The following is a 16,951-nucleotide window of genomic DNA, read 5'->3' as shown; positions in this document are numbered from 1 at the left end:
GACACAGAATTTGAAGCAGGCTCCAGGTTGGGAGCTGTAAGCACAGAACCCTATGCAGGGCTGGAACTCAGGAACCCTGAGATCATGACCTGAGCCAAAGTCGAACACTTAACCTATTGAGCCACCCAGGCGCCCCTGGACTAGATAATTATTTTTGAAAGACTGCCCGGTGCATTGTGCAATGTTTAACAGCATCCCGGTCTTCACCCACTATCCAGTCATGACAATAAAAAAATGCTTCCAGACATCCTCTGGGGGGGAGGAGGGGCTGTCAAAATTGCTCCTCTTTCCTCCCCCCCCCACCCCAGTTAAGCGCTGATTTAGAAGAATACACACATGTGTGTGCTTGTACAAAAACAAGTTAGGTAACATCTTGTGGTGCCTTATAATTTACAACCTCTTCACATGCATCCTCATTGGATCTTCATAACACTTTACTAGAAAGGAACTCAGATATAGAAAGACTAATTTGATTTCAAGGAGCACATAGCTAGTGAGTGTCAGAGCCAAAAATCAAATTCATATCTTCTGGGTCCTGGTCCAAGGCTCTAACTACAGCAAGCTGTCTTGTATATGTCTCTCCTGCCAATTGCAAAATCTTATCTCTTTATTTACATCCCTCTGCTGAGCACACCTCTTGCAAGAAGGTTATTAGAAAAAAAAAAATGTTTTTGTAGGCTTCATGCCCAGTGTGGAGCCCAACACGGGGCTTGAATCTGACCTGAGCTAAGGTCAAGAGTCTGATGCTTAACTGACTGAGCCGCCCAGGCACCCCCAAATTATGTTTTTTCATAAAGCTTTCTGTTTTACAAAAATGCCCATCAGGGGTGCCTGGGTGGCTCTGTCAGTTGGGCATCCGACTTTGGCTCAGGTCATGATCTCACGGTCTGTGAATTTGAGCCCTATGTCTGGCTCTCCGCTGACAGGGTGGAGCCTGCTTCGGATCCTCTGTCTCCCTCTCTCTGCCCCTCCCCTGCTCATGCTCTCTCTCAAGAGATAAGATAAGATAAGATAAGATAAGATAAGATAAGATAAGATAAGATAAGATAAGATAAATAAAATATAAAATAAAATAGAAAAAAAATGTAATGCCCATCAGCTACTGTCCCTCTTCTTGCCATCTATATCAAATGGCCAAGAAATATATGAAAAACAGTAGTAAGTATATTACCAGATGTCAGACAATGCTATGATAATGATAACAATGATAGTATAGTACATGTTTCTGAAGTGTTTGTTCTATAGAAATAAATGCCAGTATATAAGGACATATGTAGAGAAATGTTTCTTGCAGCATTGATCATAGAGAAAAAATGTAGAAACAAAATAAATCCCATTACTCAGGGAATGGCTGGATAAATGATGAACCCATACATCCATTTGAAAAATGCCTTAGAGCTATAGCAGTTGACATAGAGGGATTTCTGTGAAACATTCATTTAATGAGAGTAACATTTTGGTAAAAGAATGGCAAATGTCCATATATGCATATACATGGCTATACACATACTTATATGGTCATGTGAGCATGAAAAAAGATACAGAATCTTTTTATATGGAGTTATTTTTATATATCTTATTTTGGGAGAGAGTGCCTACCTCATGGGAGGTAGGGAACAAAATACAAAATACAAAAAGAATAAGCACTTTATGGGGCGCCTGGGTGGCTCAGTCGGTTAGGCGGCTGAATTCGGCTCGGGTCATGATCTCGCGGTCCGTGAGTTCAAGCCCCGCGTCGGGCTCTGTGCTTACAGCTCAGAGCCTGGAGCCTGTTTCGGATTCTGTGTCTCTCTCTCTCTGACCCTCCCCTGTTCATGCTCTGTCTCTGTCTCAAAAATAAATAAAAGTTAAAAAAAATTAAAAAAAAAAGAATAAGCACTTTATATGTAGAGCTATGTGAAAGAAATGAAACATTTAAAATTTAAAAAATTGAGTTGGAATGCTACACTCATAGTCTCAATGAACCATATCTCCCTGTAACCACACCAGACCCTGAGCTGGAGGACTCAGCTAAATTGTCCCCAGGTTCCTGACCCATAGAAACTGTGAGATAATACATGTTTGCTGTTTTAAGCCACTAAGTTTGGGGGGGCAATTTGTTATGCAACAATAGGTAACTAATACAAGAGAGAAAAGAGGAGGAAAAGATTATGGAAGAAGAGTAGGTAGGACAAAAGACAGCTCCCTTGAGCTGGGGAGTAAGGATCAGTTTGGCCTTTCCTCCAAATGCACAAGCCACTGCAGAAACATGCACATCTGTACTCTGCATGGCCTTCAGCCTCTTTGCAGAGAAGTCCTCCTTATAACCAAACCCCGTTGTGGCACCCAGCGTCTAGGCCATCTCAATTTTCTCCTTGGGGCTCGTGGTCGCCAGGGAGATGGCTCTGAATAGTCTGGCCAACTGAACGGCAGCTGTGCCCACATCCCCAGTGCCAGGAGGGATGAGCCCTCTCAGCCCCTCTTGTACGCCTCCTGTGGCAGCAACCCAGGTTAGAATATGCTGAGCCAGCAACGGCACAGGGGAGGGAAGTTATAGGGTTGGCTTTGGAAAGATAAACCATCTAGTGTATTGAGGGTGTGATGAGAGACAAGCCAAGGGTCAGGTGGGCCCTGGGTCACAGAAGGCACCGAGTGTGAGAAGCCATCCAGAGTTCTGGGGCTCAGGGAGCCTTGATCAGCACTGGGTTTGTACAAAATCAATCCAGCAGGCAAGGAGAGGGTTGAGGGTCAGAATTGTTCTAAAGGGGCCTCCTGGGGTGCACGGCTAGTTCAGTCAGTTAAGCATCCGACTCTTGGTTTCAGCTCAGGTCAAGATCTCGCCATTTCTCGTGAGTTTGAGCCCTGCATTGGGCTCTGTACTGACAAGGTGGAGCCTGTTTGGGAATCTCTCTCTCTCTCTTTCAACAAATAAATAAATAGATACACTTAAAATAAAAAGAGCAGGGGGTGGGGAGCTAAGAGTCTAGGGAGCTTCTGGGACAGACAGCCCCCAGGACAGATGGCTGGGCCGCTCTGTTCCCTCTTTGTAGCAGATGAATGGAACAGGAAGGTCTCCTCCACTGCCTGTGAGGGACCCAGCAGAAGGACCGAAGGACAGTTTCCTCTCGGGATGAGGACAAGCAGCTGGAACTGCTCTGAGAAGCTTGGTTCTGCCTCACATTGGTCATAAAAATTGTCCACAGTTATCTCCATGGGGGACAGGTCCCATCAACATTGGGATTAAAGGTTAGAGTGTGTCAGAGCATCGGTGAGGGGCTTAGAGATGAAGGTTAGGGCAGTCAGAGGCCTGAGTTGGTGTCAGCAGTTAGCTTTGAGTGACAGGGCAGGGCTAGCGGGAGGGGTCTCTGGGGGTTGAGGGTCTTCCTCACGCATGCAGTGTAGCGGCCAGAAAACAGTGAGCCAGGCCTTCAGGATAGCTGCCGCCTAGGGCAGGGTCAGTCCTCCAGGATGGGCATGGGCATGAGCGTGAGGAGCCCTTCGGGGATGGTGGCATACTGAGCTTGACTCCTGCCAGGCAGCAAAACCATGGCTGGGTGTCTGATCTCCCACTGCTGCTGGCAGCGTGGGCTCCAGCTCTGCCCATGTCTAGATGTCTAGAGTCCCAAAATGCTGCTGGCTACTGAGGGCTGGAATACTGGCTTTGTCTTGCAGAAAGAGGGGCACATGGGTGAGTAAGTGGGTCTGATGAGACAGGTCCGGGGGTCCAGTGCCAGTCTTGCCAGTCTTGCCAGTTGTTGCTGGAGGAAGATGGCCACCCCACAGAACAAGCTGCTTTTTAAAGCAACTTTTCCTGCTCTAGTTCCCTTTCTGTGAAGAGCTACATGTAGGGATTGGGTGGAATTTTTGCAGTGGCAGTATTTCACAATCCCCCATATCGCTGGCCTCTAAAGAGTCTCCCCCAAAGGTTTCTATTTTAGCAGAACAAACAAGATCTTCTGCGTTAGGAATGGGGTGGAGGAAGTGATCTGAGGTGCAGTTGCTGCTCCTGCTGCTGCTGCTGCTGCTGAAGTTAAATGGGGTTGGGGGCCTGGAAGAATCTCGTCCAGATGTCCAGCAGGCTCCCGGCTCCTTCAAAGGGTTTTTGCACAGTGCTGCTGAGTCACCTTGAGGCATTAGCTTCTCTGATGACCAAGCTCAGTGGTGACTCATGGTTCTGGAGCAGACCCTCTTCCCTGGAGGAGCTGGGCCAGCTCTTGTCTAGGTTGTTCGTGCAGCTTTTGTGCCTGCAGGCCTTTCTGTGGGCTCTTTCTCCCCTCCCTCTGTGCGTACTCCACACTGAGCTTGATGGAGCAAATCCTAGGAGCAGGGACTTAGGAAGGCTCTGGGAGAGAGAAGACTTGGAGTCAGCCTGGTGGAGTCCTCTGCCTCCATCTTCTGGGGTCTGCTTTTTGGCTACCTGCCCCTGCCATCTTCCTGGGCACCCATCCACATGACTCAATGCCCAAGGCACTTCTTACTCTGGGCAGTGGTCTTCACATTTTGTCTCGAACAGACAAAACTTTTTCAAAAACTATGTGTCTGGGGGCGCCTGGGTGGCGCAGTCGGTTAAGCGTCCGACTTCAGCCAGGTCACGATCTCGCGGTCCGTGAGTTCGAGCCCCGCGTCGGGCTCTGGGCTGATGGCTCAGAGCCTGGAGCCTGTTTCCGATTCTGTGTCTCCCTCTCTCTCTGCCCCTCCCCCATTCATGCTCTGTCTCTCTCTGTCCCAAAAATAAATAAACGTTAAAAAAAAAAAACAAAACTATGTGTCTGTCCCCGCTCACATTTTAAAGTTGATACCTAAAATATTTTTTCCTTTTTTTTTTTTTTTGAGAAAAAGAGAGAGAGAGGGAGGGAGGGAATGAGTGGGGGAGGGGCAGAGAAAGAGGGAGGGAGAGAATCTTCAGCAGGCTCCATGCCCAGGACCCAGTGAAGAACCTAACCCAGAGCTTGATCTCACTACCATGAGATCATGACCTGAGACAAAATTAACTGAGCCACCCAGGCACCGCAATATCTAAAATATTTAATCTTAAATGTAAATAGTGTAAAAGATATGATTTCTGGTCATAAATACTAACATTTTAAAACTCATATCAGGCTTTTATTTATTTACTTATTTTTAAAGGTTTATTTATTTATTTTGACAGCGAGAGCATGCAAGCAGGGGAGGGGTAGAGAGAGAGAGGGAGAGAGAATCCCAAGCAGGCTACATTCTGTCAGCACAGAGTCTGATGCAGAGCTCAAACTCATGAACTGTGAGATCGTGACCTGAGCTGAAACCAAGAGTTGGAGGCTTAACCAACTGAGCCCCCCCAGGTGCTCTACTCATATAAGGCTTTTATTTTTTTATTTTTTATTTTTTTTAAATTTTTTTTTCAACGTTTATTTATTTTTGGGACAGAGAGAGACAGAGCATGAACGGGCGAGGGGCAGAGAGAGAGGGAGACACAGAATCGGAAACAGGCTCCAGGCTCCGAGCCATCAGCCCAGAGCCTGACGCGGGGCTCGAACTCACGGACCACGAGATCGTGACCTGGCTGAAGTCGGACGCTTAACCGACTGCGCCACCCAGGCGCCCCCATATAAGGCTTTTAAATGCATCAAGTAGAATCCAGATTTCAGAGCAATTTGATATCTACGGTCATCCACTAAAAATGCCCCAAACAGTTCTTTAACAGTTAGAAGCTTTAAAATGTAATTTTCTTCTTGTACTCATATTCCATTCTACTTTTCTCATAGAATTATATACTGCTGCATTTCATGCTTTATTGATCATTGTTATCTGCAAGAAAATGTGTACAAAAACTGACATTAATTTAAAAAGTTATTTCCTGTGACCATAGGGCTGTGAGTGTTACATTTCTTCTGGAATTTATTTTTATTACAATATTATTAGTTCACAATTGATCAAAACATTATTTGAGTTTTTATATTATTATAAGTATTATTTCAAATATTAATAATTATTGAACATGAAAAGTAGAATTTTATTGGAAAGACATCTCTTAATGACCAATGGTGGGGTTGAATTTTTCCAAGTAATTACTATGTCTATGGATGAATATTACTCATTGCTGGAATGAGACTGGGATCAACATAAATTCTCTTCCTATTTTTCATTTTTATAGACAAGCTCTGAGGAATCTAATTTGCATAAATTAGATGGGAAAGAGAAATTTCATTATAGAAATGTCAGCCAATTCTCTGAATACCTCTGAGTTATATGATTAAAAACTATATAATGATCTATCATCAAAAATTATTTTCAAAGATTAGCTGGCAACTTAATTAGGTCTTTTTTCAATTTTGTTGAAAGCAAAGACTGGGAAACCAATCAACCTGTAAAGGATTTGTTACCCACCCCTAAGTGTTGTTCAGGATCTTAGCTTCTGGAATTATACAAACAAAGCTTTGTGAAGATTTATCACATGATTATTAATTATATCTACTATTTTTTCACTTAGAGGCACTTTTTTTTAAGTTTATTTATTTTGAGAGAGAGAGAAAAGGCAAGTGGGGGAGGGGCAGAAAGAGAGGAAGAGAAAGAGAATCCCAAGCAGGCTCCATGAGCTCGAATTCCTGAACCCTTGAACTGTGAGATCATGACCTGAGCTGTGACTGACTGAGCCACCCAGGCGCCCTAAGGCCCCTTGTTTAAATTAATATACTTACATGGGCGCCTGGGTGGCTCAGTCGGTTAAGTGTCCGACTTCAGCTCAGGTCACGATCTTGTGGTCCGTGAGTTCGAGCCCCGCGTCGGACTCTGGGCTGATGGCTCAGAGCCTGGAGCCTGCTTCCGATTCTGTGTTTCCCTCTCTCTCTACCCCTCCCCCGTTCATGCTCTGTCTCTCTCTGTCTCAAAAATAAATAAACATTAAAAAAAAATTTAAAAAAAATTAAAAAATTGATATACTCACAAAGGATTTGGAAAGTAAAAATGTTAATTTCAATACACTTTTTTAAAAATAATTTTCAGATTAAAAAATTTTTTTTACATTTTATTTATTTTTGTTTTTTTGTTTTTTTATTTTTTTTAACGTTTATTTATTTTTGAGACAGAGAGAGACAGAGCATGAACAGGGGAGGGTCAGAGAGAGAGAGACACAGAATCCGAAACAGGCTCCAGGCTCTGAGCTGTCAGCACAGAGGCCGACGCGGAGCTCGAACTCACAAACCGTGAGATCGTGACCTGAGCCAAAGACCGACGCTCAACCGACTGAGCCACCCAGGTGCCCCTCAATACACTTTTGCTATGACAGTTTTTTTTTTTTTTTAATTTTTTTTTTTCAACGTTTATTTATTTTTGGGACAGAGAGAGACAGAGCATGAACGGGGGAGGGGCACAGAGAGAGGGAGACACAGAATCGGAAGCAAGCTCCAGGCTCTGAGCCATCAGCCCAGAGCCTGACGCGGGGCTCGAACTCACGGACCGCAAGATCGTGACCTGGCTGAAGTCGGACGCTTAACCGACTGCGCCACCCAGGCGCCCCTACTATGACAGTTTTTAAAAATCAAATCCTTCTAGGGGCGCCTGGTGGTTCAGTTGGTTAAGTGTCCGACTTCGGCTCAGGTCATGATCCCACGGATCATGAGTTCGAGCCCCAGGTTGGGCTCCGTGCTGACAGCTCAGAGTCTGGAGCCTGCTTCGGATTCTTTGTCTCCCTCTCTCTCTGCCCCTCCCCCACTCATTCTCTGTCTCTCTGTCTCAAAAGTAAAAATAAATAAATAAATAAATAAATAAATAAATAAACAAATAAATAAATAAATCTCATTAAAAAAAATCCTTCTACCTTATCACATACTTCAAATACATTTTCATTAAAATGTATTCATACATTGAAGCTGCAGACTTAATTATGAAAAACATCTGTGACATTCTTATTGGCAAAGCCAATCCTCATTGTTAAATAATCAGCCAGATAAAATTACTTTCTATCAGAGGTTTCTCATTTTTCAATTCAAATAGTTATGTTAAATACATGTCCTATTCATATTAAAAAATTTTTTTTTAACGTTTATTTATCATTGAGAGACAGAGAGAGACAGAGCATGAGCATGGGAGGGGCAGAGAGAGGAGGAGACACAGGGTCAGAAGCAGGCTCCAGGCTCTGAGCTGTCAGCACAGAGCCTGACGTGGGGCTCGAACTCACAAACCGGGAGATCATGACCTGAGCTGAAGTCAGACGTTTAACCAACAGAGCCACTCAGGTGCTCCAACAATCATCTTAATTCTGAATTTTAAGAAATATAGGGGTGCCTGGATGGTTCAGTCGGTTAAGTGTCCAACTCTTGATTTCGGCTCAGATCTTGATCTCATTCCCTCTTAGGATTCTCTCTCTCCCAATCTCTCTCTGCCTCTCCCCTCCTCCCTCTCTCAAAATAAATAAACATTAAAAAAAGAAATATAGGTAAGACATAAAGCCTTCCTCTCATAGAACAATTATGACACAAAGATTTTCACTATTTCTCACTAATACTTTTTACTTTATTCTCATGGATCTCTCCACATATATTTTTTGACAGTAGAGGATGGATTTAAAAACGTTAAAAAATATTGAGAGTTTTCCTTTCCTCTGTCACACTGCAGTTTTTGTACTCCAAGCCAAGCATCATGGCAAGACTGGGGCTGAATGAGAGCATACCTTCCTTTTGTGTACTGGGGGAAGGGTGCTTGGGGAGGGGAGGTGGGAAGCTAGAGCTGACATGACTCCTCAACCACAGCGGTTTTAGGCAAGTACATATGGAAGTTGAGGATCTGGTAAAAAATTAATCACTTAAATCCATTCACGCCTGTGTGCCCCTTCTAAAGTCTTTGTGGACCACCAGGACACAAATCTCTTTAGTTTGGAGACCCCTGGACCAGAAGATCATCTGGCCAGGACACCTCTGCAGGTACTGTGTGGCTACACCAAAGGGTCACTTTGGTGGGTCTCTCTGAATAGCTGGACACAGCTGGAACTTTATAATAAGAATTGTAGAAGTAACTGGGCAGGTCTATATATGATGGCTGTAGGTAGTGAGGCATTTGCCTTGAGATGGTTTACAAAAGGGCCCCCCAGGCACCTAGCAGTGCAGTGAGTATGTGTCTAGGAAAGGCTGGCTGACCAGCTGGTGAGCAGGCAAGAGGCTTCATGATGGCCTCTAGCACTTTAGAGATTACCACGGGCCAGGGCCAGAACTTCTGCCTCGCAGGCTCAAAACCCCAGCTTGACAGCATGTGGAGAGCGGGTGTATAATGCACATGACTGAGTTATAAAATCCAGAAGTCAATGTGCTGATTTACAAGGAGAAATCATTGGCATGAGGACTGACTCCAAAATCTGTAGGTAGATCTACATGGAAAGCCCCAGATAGCATGTTTTCAGAATTCAGAAAACTGTACCTTGCTGCCTGATAATGTCAAGAACTGCAAAAGGTCTAAGACCTGATGCCAGTGGTGTAAGATGTTCCCTCCCCAGGGACACCTGAAGGGTGTGCCAACCAGGTTGGCCTGCAGTTGCTGTTAGGGGAAAGAAAGATGCATCATGGACAGGATGGAATACTAAATTTTCAAAATAGGTTGTATAACTCCCCACCCTTATTGTCCTGATCATCACCCTGGAGGTAAACAGCAGATGAACCCTTTCTGGAGATGACTGCATTCATTGCCCATACTAAGTTGTGTGGACTAGGAGGAAGGAAGGGAGACAGAGTCAAAAATCTTTTTGAGTTGATTAAAAAAAATTTTTTTTGGTTGATTTTTTTAAGTGTTAATTTATTTTTGAGAGAGAGGACAGAGTGTGAGCAGGGGACGGTCAGAGAGAGAGGGAGACACAGAATCTAAAGCAGTCTCCAGGCTCCAAGCTGTCAGCACAGAGCCCCACGTGGGGCTTGAACCCAAGAACCATGGGATCATGACCTGAGCCAAAGTTAGACGCTTAACCAACTGAGCCACCCATGCGCCCTTGAGTTGATTTTTGAAAGGCCATTTCCAATGTTCAACAAAATCAGATGCCTGCAGATGGTGGGGAGTATGGAATGCCCATCAAACACTTTGACTACGGCCCAAAGGGTGGCCTTTGTGTTGCCCTTCTCCCCAAATCCTACAGGGGTGATGTGGACCAGATGGCTGTCACACATGTGGTGAGCAGCATTATAGGGCAACAACACTGAGTTCAGGGAACTTACCTTTTTTTATAGCAAGCAGTAAGAAAGCTCGCTCTTTGCTCTGAAGGGAGACATTACTTCATTTTTCGGGGTTGCTTCCTGGAACATAACCCTGAGAAATGCCCTGGGTGAAGAGTGGTTAGGGCCTTGCACTCTTGACATACTCAGCAGGATGTGGGAGTCCAAGAGACTCATGGAGGAGTCTCTCAACAGATATGCCCGTGCAGCTATCAATGTCCTCACATTCATACCAATGACCAACGCTTAAAAAAATCAAACAAACAGGTAAAGCTTATCAAAGAATTCTAATTAAAGAAGAGGATCTCTTGAAATAAGAAACATCGCTCCCTTAACTCATTCTTCCTTTTTGGTACCTTCTTCCTAGTGTTTTTCAATCACAAAATAAGGCATTACTTTTTCTTTAGAATTGATTTCCTATAATAACAAAAGCTGTTTTTCATGGTCCTTTGATGACTTAATTTCCTTTTCTTCTTAGATATTCTCCTGAAAGAAACCAGAACATGGTTATTACTTGTGAGCAGCAAATTCTCACCACAATATGATTCATTAATTTATTTATTCCACAGACATTGGGAGTGACTACCATGTGCCAAATGCTGGACATACAAGGATGACTGGATAGTTAACCCATCGCTGCTCTCAAAGATATATATGTTTCCTAGAATCTTTCATAATAAAACATTTAAAAATAGTTATAATTCTTTATTTCCCAAATTTTCTGTAATTATCGTGTATAATTTTGATATAATTTTTTGATAGTGAAAAATATAATTAAAAGAAAAACAAGGGAAGGAAACAGAAGTAATGAGATAAGTAACTGGCTCCTGAGTAGGTGTCAGGCCTCAATCATCCTTCATGAGAATCCAACCACTTCCAAGATAGCCCATCCCTTCCTAGAGCAGGAGGATTTTTATTTATTTTTTTTTTGAGAGAGAGAGAGAGAGAAAGAGAGAGAGAGAGAGCAAGGAGGGGAGGAGCAGAGAAAGAGAGGCAGACACAGGATCTGAAGCAGGCTCCAGGTTCTGAGCTATCAGCACAGAGCCCGATGCAGGGCTCAAACTCATGAACTGTGAGATATGACCTGAGCCAAAGTCAGTCGCTTAACTGACTGAGTCACCCAAATGCCTTGAGCAGTAGGATTTTAGTAGCATGATGTCAGCTATCTCCTTCTAACTAGTATAGATTCTTTGGAGTATTTTGTGGTTGTAAACAAGAACCTCAACCTTTACTGCCAGCCACAGAATCTACTTTACAGGGCTGAGGCAACTTCCCTGGTCTCCACGGGAGACCTGGGGAATTAGCCCTGGGCCCCAGTTGATAGGATAGAATCTGGCCTCTTGACAGCCTAATTCCCCCTTTCCCTAGCCTCATCTTCTGGATACCTTTAATTATATAATTAACCCAAATCTACATGTCTCTGTTCTGTCTTCCTGCTCCAGCCCTAGTCTACTGAAACTGAACTTCCCTCAAATTTTGACACCTGCCCAGAAAAGGACCTTGGTGGTTGTAATTGCCTGTTCCTCCCATGTTGGAGGTCACTCCTTCTGTGTCTTCTTCAGGTTCAGTCCTATTTACTCTTAGAATACCTCATTGCCAGCTGTGTAGCATGGTTTATGACACTCCATGACAGGAAACTATTTATAACAACTGGGAAGTTCTGTGCATACATACATTTGTGTGTGTGTGTGTGTGTTTCTGTGATGGTACTTAATTTCTCAGTTTTTTGAGATTCATTTCTCTGCAGCCTTCCCTGATTCTGCTAGGCAGAGGCTATTCATTTATTTGTTCATCAAACATGTATTAATTACCTACTCAACACTAGAGGCTGTTTTAGGTACTGGAGATAGGAGATTAAGACACAATTCTTATCTTCTAGGGGCTCACAATCTAGGTAAACAAAGATCTCTAATGGCAATGATAGTAAAGGTATGCATAAAATGCATAGCATACCGGGAATATGCATAGTGCATAGCCCAAGAACTGACTTGTGTCTCCATTGATGATTAGGAATTTGACAACTGAATGTGAAGGGGCAGGGCAGAAAGGGACACTTATTTTTAGACAGCATGTATAGAGGCCTGGGAGGTAGAGACTATGTCTGCTTGCAGCTTTGATATCCTTGTTTATTTGGATAGAAGAACACACATGGTAGATCATCACTGAATATGTGTTGAAAGAATGAAAGAATGGCTGCTTTCCTCACTAGTAGAAGTAGAGGATTCTACTATCTTAAAGGAGTGTTCAAGTAACACCCCCCCCCCCAATTTTTTTTAGGAATTTAGGTTTACATTTAAAAATCTGAACACAAATATAATTTATCATTCATTAAGCTCAACTCTCATAGGTATAATTTCCCAGTTAGTCCTATATTAGATCTTCATTCAAAAACATAAAGACACAGAAGGGGAATGCAGTAGACATCAATAAGGTAGCTGCCTGGCTCAGTAATTTTTCTGTAAAAGGCTCCTTTACATAGGGTGGCCCCCAGCAGTTAACATTTCTGTTTTGTTTTGTTTCGTTTTGTTTTTTACCCTGCTGCCTTCCTCACCCCTAACCCCCCAAAAGCTGACTGATATAGGGGTAAACCATATGACCCAAGACTTGTCAAATCAGTGTCCTAAAAGAAATTAAGAGGCAGTATGTGAGCCTTGGCCATGATACCAGCCAGGAAAGGCTTTGCAATAGGACAGAACAAAGCTGATGCCCTTAGAAACAGACTAGAGGGGTGCCTAGGTGGCTCAGTCTGTTGAGCATCTGACTCTTGATTTTGGCTTGGTCATGATCCCAGGGCCGTGGGATTGAGCCCCACATTGGGCTCCGCACTGAGCTTGGAGCCTACATAATATTCTCCTTCTCTCTCTCCCCCTTTTTTTCCTCTACCCCCTCCCCTGCTTGTACTCACTTTCATGCTCTCTATCTAAAAAAAAAGAAAGAAAGAAAGAAAGAGAAAAAAAGAGACTAGAGAAGCATTCTAGCAGTATTTCTGTCCCTGGAGTCCATTTTCCCTGTGGCTCAGCTGCACTAACTCCAGTACTCTTCCAATAAATTCCTCCTTTCTGCCCTTGGTGGTGTGAATTGGTTCTCAGTTATTGGCAGTCAGAAGGCCTCACTACCATAGGGAACAAAGACAGGCATAGGGAGACAAACTTACCCAGTTTCTCTGTGGCTTCCACACAAACACTAGGATACATGCCTTCAGTGTAAGTTGCCACCAGAAGATACAGATGGGTCTTCACAACAACCACACCAGTGTTTTCCTGGATAAGAGTAAAACAGAATGCCCTTCTTCTGGTTCTTGTCACAGGACTAGCAGTTGCACTTCAGCCACATTTCTTGCCATTTCTTTACTTCCATAACGCTGATAAATATCTGTTTTTGGACTCTTCACTCTTTTCCACTAATTTAGTTGTCTTTTCTCAAAAAATTTCAGACTTGTAATAACAGCATGTGTGTTTTGAGAAAGTTCCCCAGCTGATTGTAATCTACCCCTATCTCAATGAGAACAAATGATATAATGAAAAGGTTATACATTTTGGAATTGGACAGCTTTGGGCTTGAATCCCGGCACCTCCATTTTTTTGCTGCATGACTAAGGAAGAATTATTTAACCTCGTTAAATCACAGTTTCGTCACCTGAAAAATGAGGCTACTTACTTTATAATACGGATGAAGTATGCTTATGCCATAATATAGGGCATCCAATAAATGTGAATTTCATCTCCTTGTTTCCTTACAGGCAACAGAGAGCCAAGAGAGGTTTTAAGCACATGAATGCTGACTTTTTCTTTTTTCTTTTCTTTTTTTAAGAAAGAGGATGTAGAGTATGGAGTAGTGAAAGGAGATACTTTAGGCAAGGTTCAGTTGACAGATTCTGGAATGAGTATTTCTCAGCTAGGCTCTCTGTTCATACTTTCTTTTACTTACGCCTTTCTGGCATTAGACTGCTGTCTCAGACATTGCCACTGCAGTAATGGGCTCAGTTTGTTTTATAAATGGGATCAGTAGGGACAGAGCAAATTGGAGTCAAATTCTTAAGGTTTTTTACCTAGCCATCTTCAAATCTTGAACACTCACATTCTTAGCATAAAGAGAATAGTCATCTGCCCGGACACATTTGTAGTCCTTTTCCTTGAAATACAGTCCTTCTCTTCTGGTTTGCAAAGGGTTCTTGGCGAATCCATTCACAAGAGTTCGGACATCACTGGGCATTACCTGCAGAAGTTAGACTAGGAGTGGGCAAACTATGGCAGGCTGGCCAAATTTGGCCCACTACCTGTTTTTGTAGGCCTGGAAGCTAAGAATGTTTTTTTCTATTATTAAGTCATTGGAAAAAACAAATAGTATGTTTTGTGATATGTAAAAATTACATGAAATTCAAATTTCAGTGTTCATAAAGATTTATTGGAACACAGTCACACCCATTTTTTAATGTACTGTCCTTGCTTGTTTCCCCATTAAAACTGCATAGTAGTGTACTTGTGACATGGGCCATATAGCCCAGAAACCGAAAATGTTTACTATGGCTCTTTACAGAAAGAGTTTGTAATGCTTATGCCGAAACTGGCTTTTTCTTACACTAAATCCTGGTGATGCTACACTCAAGCTTCGCTCCTGGAGTTTGATGAGGGCCGCACTGTCCACATGCTTTGTTCCCAGGAGGGTATCTAACAGTAAGTTCTGCAAATGGCTCATGCTCCCTCAGCCCTGAAAAAGGGAACCGCAGTTGATACGATTCACCCTATGAGAATACAAACCTCCCTAAGACCCTTTGGACAGGTCTCAGCGTGAAAACTGTGGTCCGTTACCTAATATCCAAAGAGGAAAATAGAATAATAGAAAATCACAGTTCACAAAGCAGGTTATTAAGTGAGCTTAGAAAATCACTGCTCATAATTTTCTAGTTATGTCAGTGGTTCACATCGGAATCACCTGAGACTATAAACCCCAAAGCGTGGCACAAAAACAGACACATAGACCAATGGAATAGAATAGAAACCCCAGAACTAGACCCACAAATGTATGGCCAACTAATCTTTGACAAAGCAGGAAAGAACATCCAATGGAAAAAAGACAGTCTCTTTAACAAATGGTGCTGGGAGAACTGGACAGCAACATGCAGAAGGTTGAAACTAGACCACTTTCTCACACCATTCACAAAAATAAACTCAAAATGGATAAAGGACCTGAATGTGAGACAGGAAACCATCAAAACCCTAGAGGAGAAAGCAGGAAAAGACCTCTCTGACCTCAGCCGTAACAATCTCTTAGTTGACACATCCCCAAAGGCAAGGGAATTGAAAGCAAAAATGAATTACTGGGACCTTATGAAGATAAAAAGCTTCTGCACAGCAAAGGAAACAACCAACAAAACTAAAAGGCAACCAACGGAATGGGAAAAGATATTTGCAAATGACATATCGGACAAAGGGCTAGTATCCAAAATCTATAAAGAGCTCACCAAACTCCACACCAGAAAAACAAATAACCCAGTGAAGAAATGGGCAGAAAGCATGAATAGACACTTCTCTAAAGAAGACATCCAGATGGCCAACAGGCACATGAAAAGATGCTCAACATCGCTCCTTATCAGGGAAATACAAATCAAAACCACACTCAGATATCACCTCACGCCAGTCAGAGTGGCCAAAATGAACAAATCAGGAGACTATAGATGCTGGAGAGGATGTGGAGAAACGGGAACCCTCTTGCACTGTTGGTGGGAATGCAAATTGGTGCAGCCACTCTGGAAAACAGTGTGGAGGTTCCTCAAAAAATTAAAAATAGACCTACCCTATGACCCAGCAATAGCACTGCTAGGAATTTACCCAAGGGATACAGGAGTACTGGTGCATAGGGGCACTTGTACCCCAATGTTTAGAGCAGCACTCTCAACAATAGCCAAATTATGGAAAGAGCCTAAATGTCCATCAACTGATGAATGGATAAAGAAATTGTGGTTTATATACACAATGGAGTACTACATGGCAATGAGAAAGAACGAAATATGGCCCTTTGTAGCAACGTGGATGGAACTGGAGAGTGTGATGCTAAGTGAAATAAGCCATACAGAGAAAGACAGATACCATATGTGTTCACTCTTACGTGGGTCCTGAGAAACTTAACAGGAACCCATGGGGGAGGGGAAGGGAAAAAAAAAAAAAGAGGTTAGAGTGGGAGAGAGCCAAAGCATAAGTGACTCTTACAAACTGAGAACAAACTGAGGGTTGACGGGGGTGGGGGGGGGTGGGGGGGGGTGGGAGGGAGGGGAGGCTGGGTGATGGGTATTGAGGAGGGCACCTTTTGGGATGAGCACTGGGTGTTGTATGGAAACCAATTTGACAATAAATTTCATATATTGAAAAAAAAAGTATAAAAAAATAAAAATAAAAATAAACCCCAAAGCGAAAAACACCTGCGGGATGCACAGCCAATGATCTAAGCAAGGCTGAATGAGGTCAGCTGATCCTGAGTCCTCACATTCTCTTACCGCTCGCAGACCAGCATCAGCGCCAACTATAGGCTCTGATACAGGGGACTGAATAAACCTTTAACGCATTTAAAGCGACATTTCCCGTCTTCATAAGGGAAACCTCCACAAACACTCGTCCTTATAAGGGATAATTCTGAGGGCAGCGCCCCTTCTCGGTCATCCCTGGGGTGTTTCCTGAAGTGGGACTGGAGGCCAGGCAGGAGGACCACTGTCTAGTCCGGTTGGCCGGGGGACGCCCAGACGGCTCAGGGGAGCACGGTGAGCCTGGCGGAGGCAGAAGGAACCAAGCACTCAGGGAAAGCCGTCCCGTCAA

General features: G+C 43.4%; 1 protein-coding gene across 1 annotated transcript; it reads right to left on the bottom strand.

The window, feature by feature from the left end:
• Positions 1-10,602: 10,602 nt before the first annotated feature.
• PFN4 (profilin family member 4) lies at positions 10,603-14,840 on the bottom strand. Its single transcript, XM_047068139.1, has 4 exons — positions 14,724-14,840; positions 14,223-14,360; positions 13,300-13,405; positions 10,603-10,631 (listed from the first exon to the last, which is right to left on the bottom strand). The coding sequence occupies exons 1-4, from the start codon at positions 14,838-14,840 to the stop codon at positions 10,603-10,605; spliced, it is 390 nt and encodes a 129-aa protein (XP_046924095.1).
• Between the last annotated feature and the right edge of the window lie 2,111 nt (positions 14,841-16,951).

This window comes from Lynx rufus, unplaced genomic scaffold (genome assembly GCF_022079265.1).
Source record: "Lynx rufus isolate CCGP_SWC_20201006 ecotype Redwood Valley unplaced genomic scaffold, mLynRuf1.p SCAF_8, whole genome shotgun sequence".
Classification (NCBI taxonomy): domain Eukaryota; kingdom Metazoa; phylum Chordata; class Mammalia; order Carnivora; family Felidae; genus Lynx; species Lynx rufus.
This window is presented reverse-complemented; position numbering and strand designations above follow the sequence as displayed.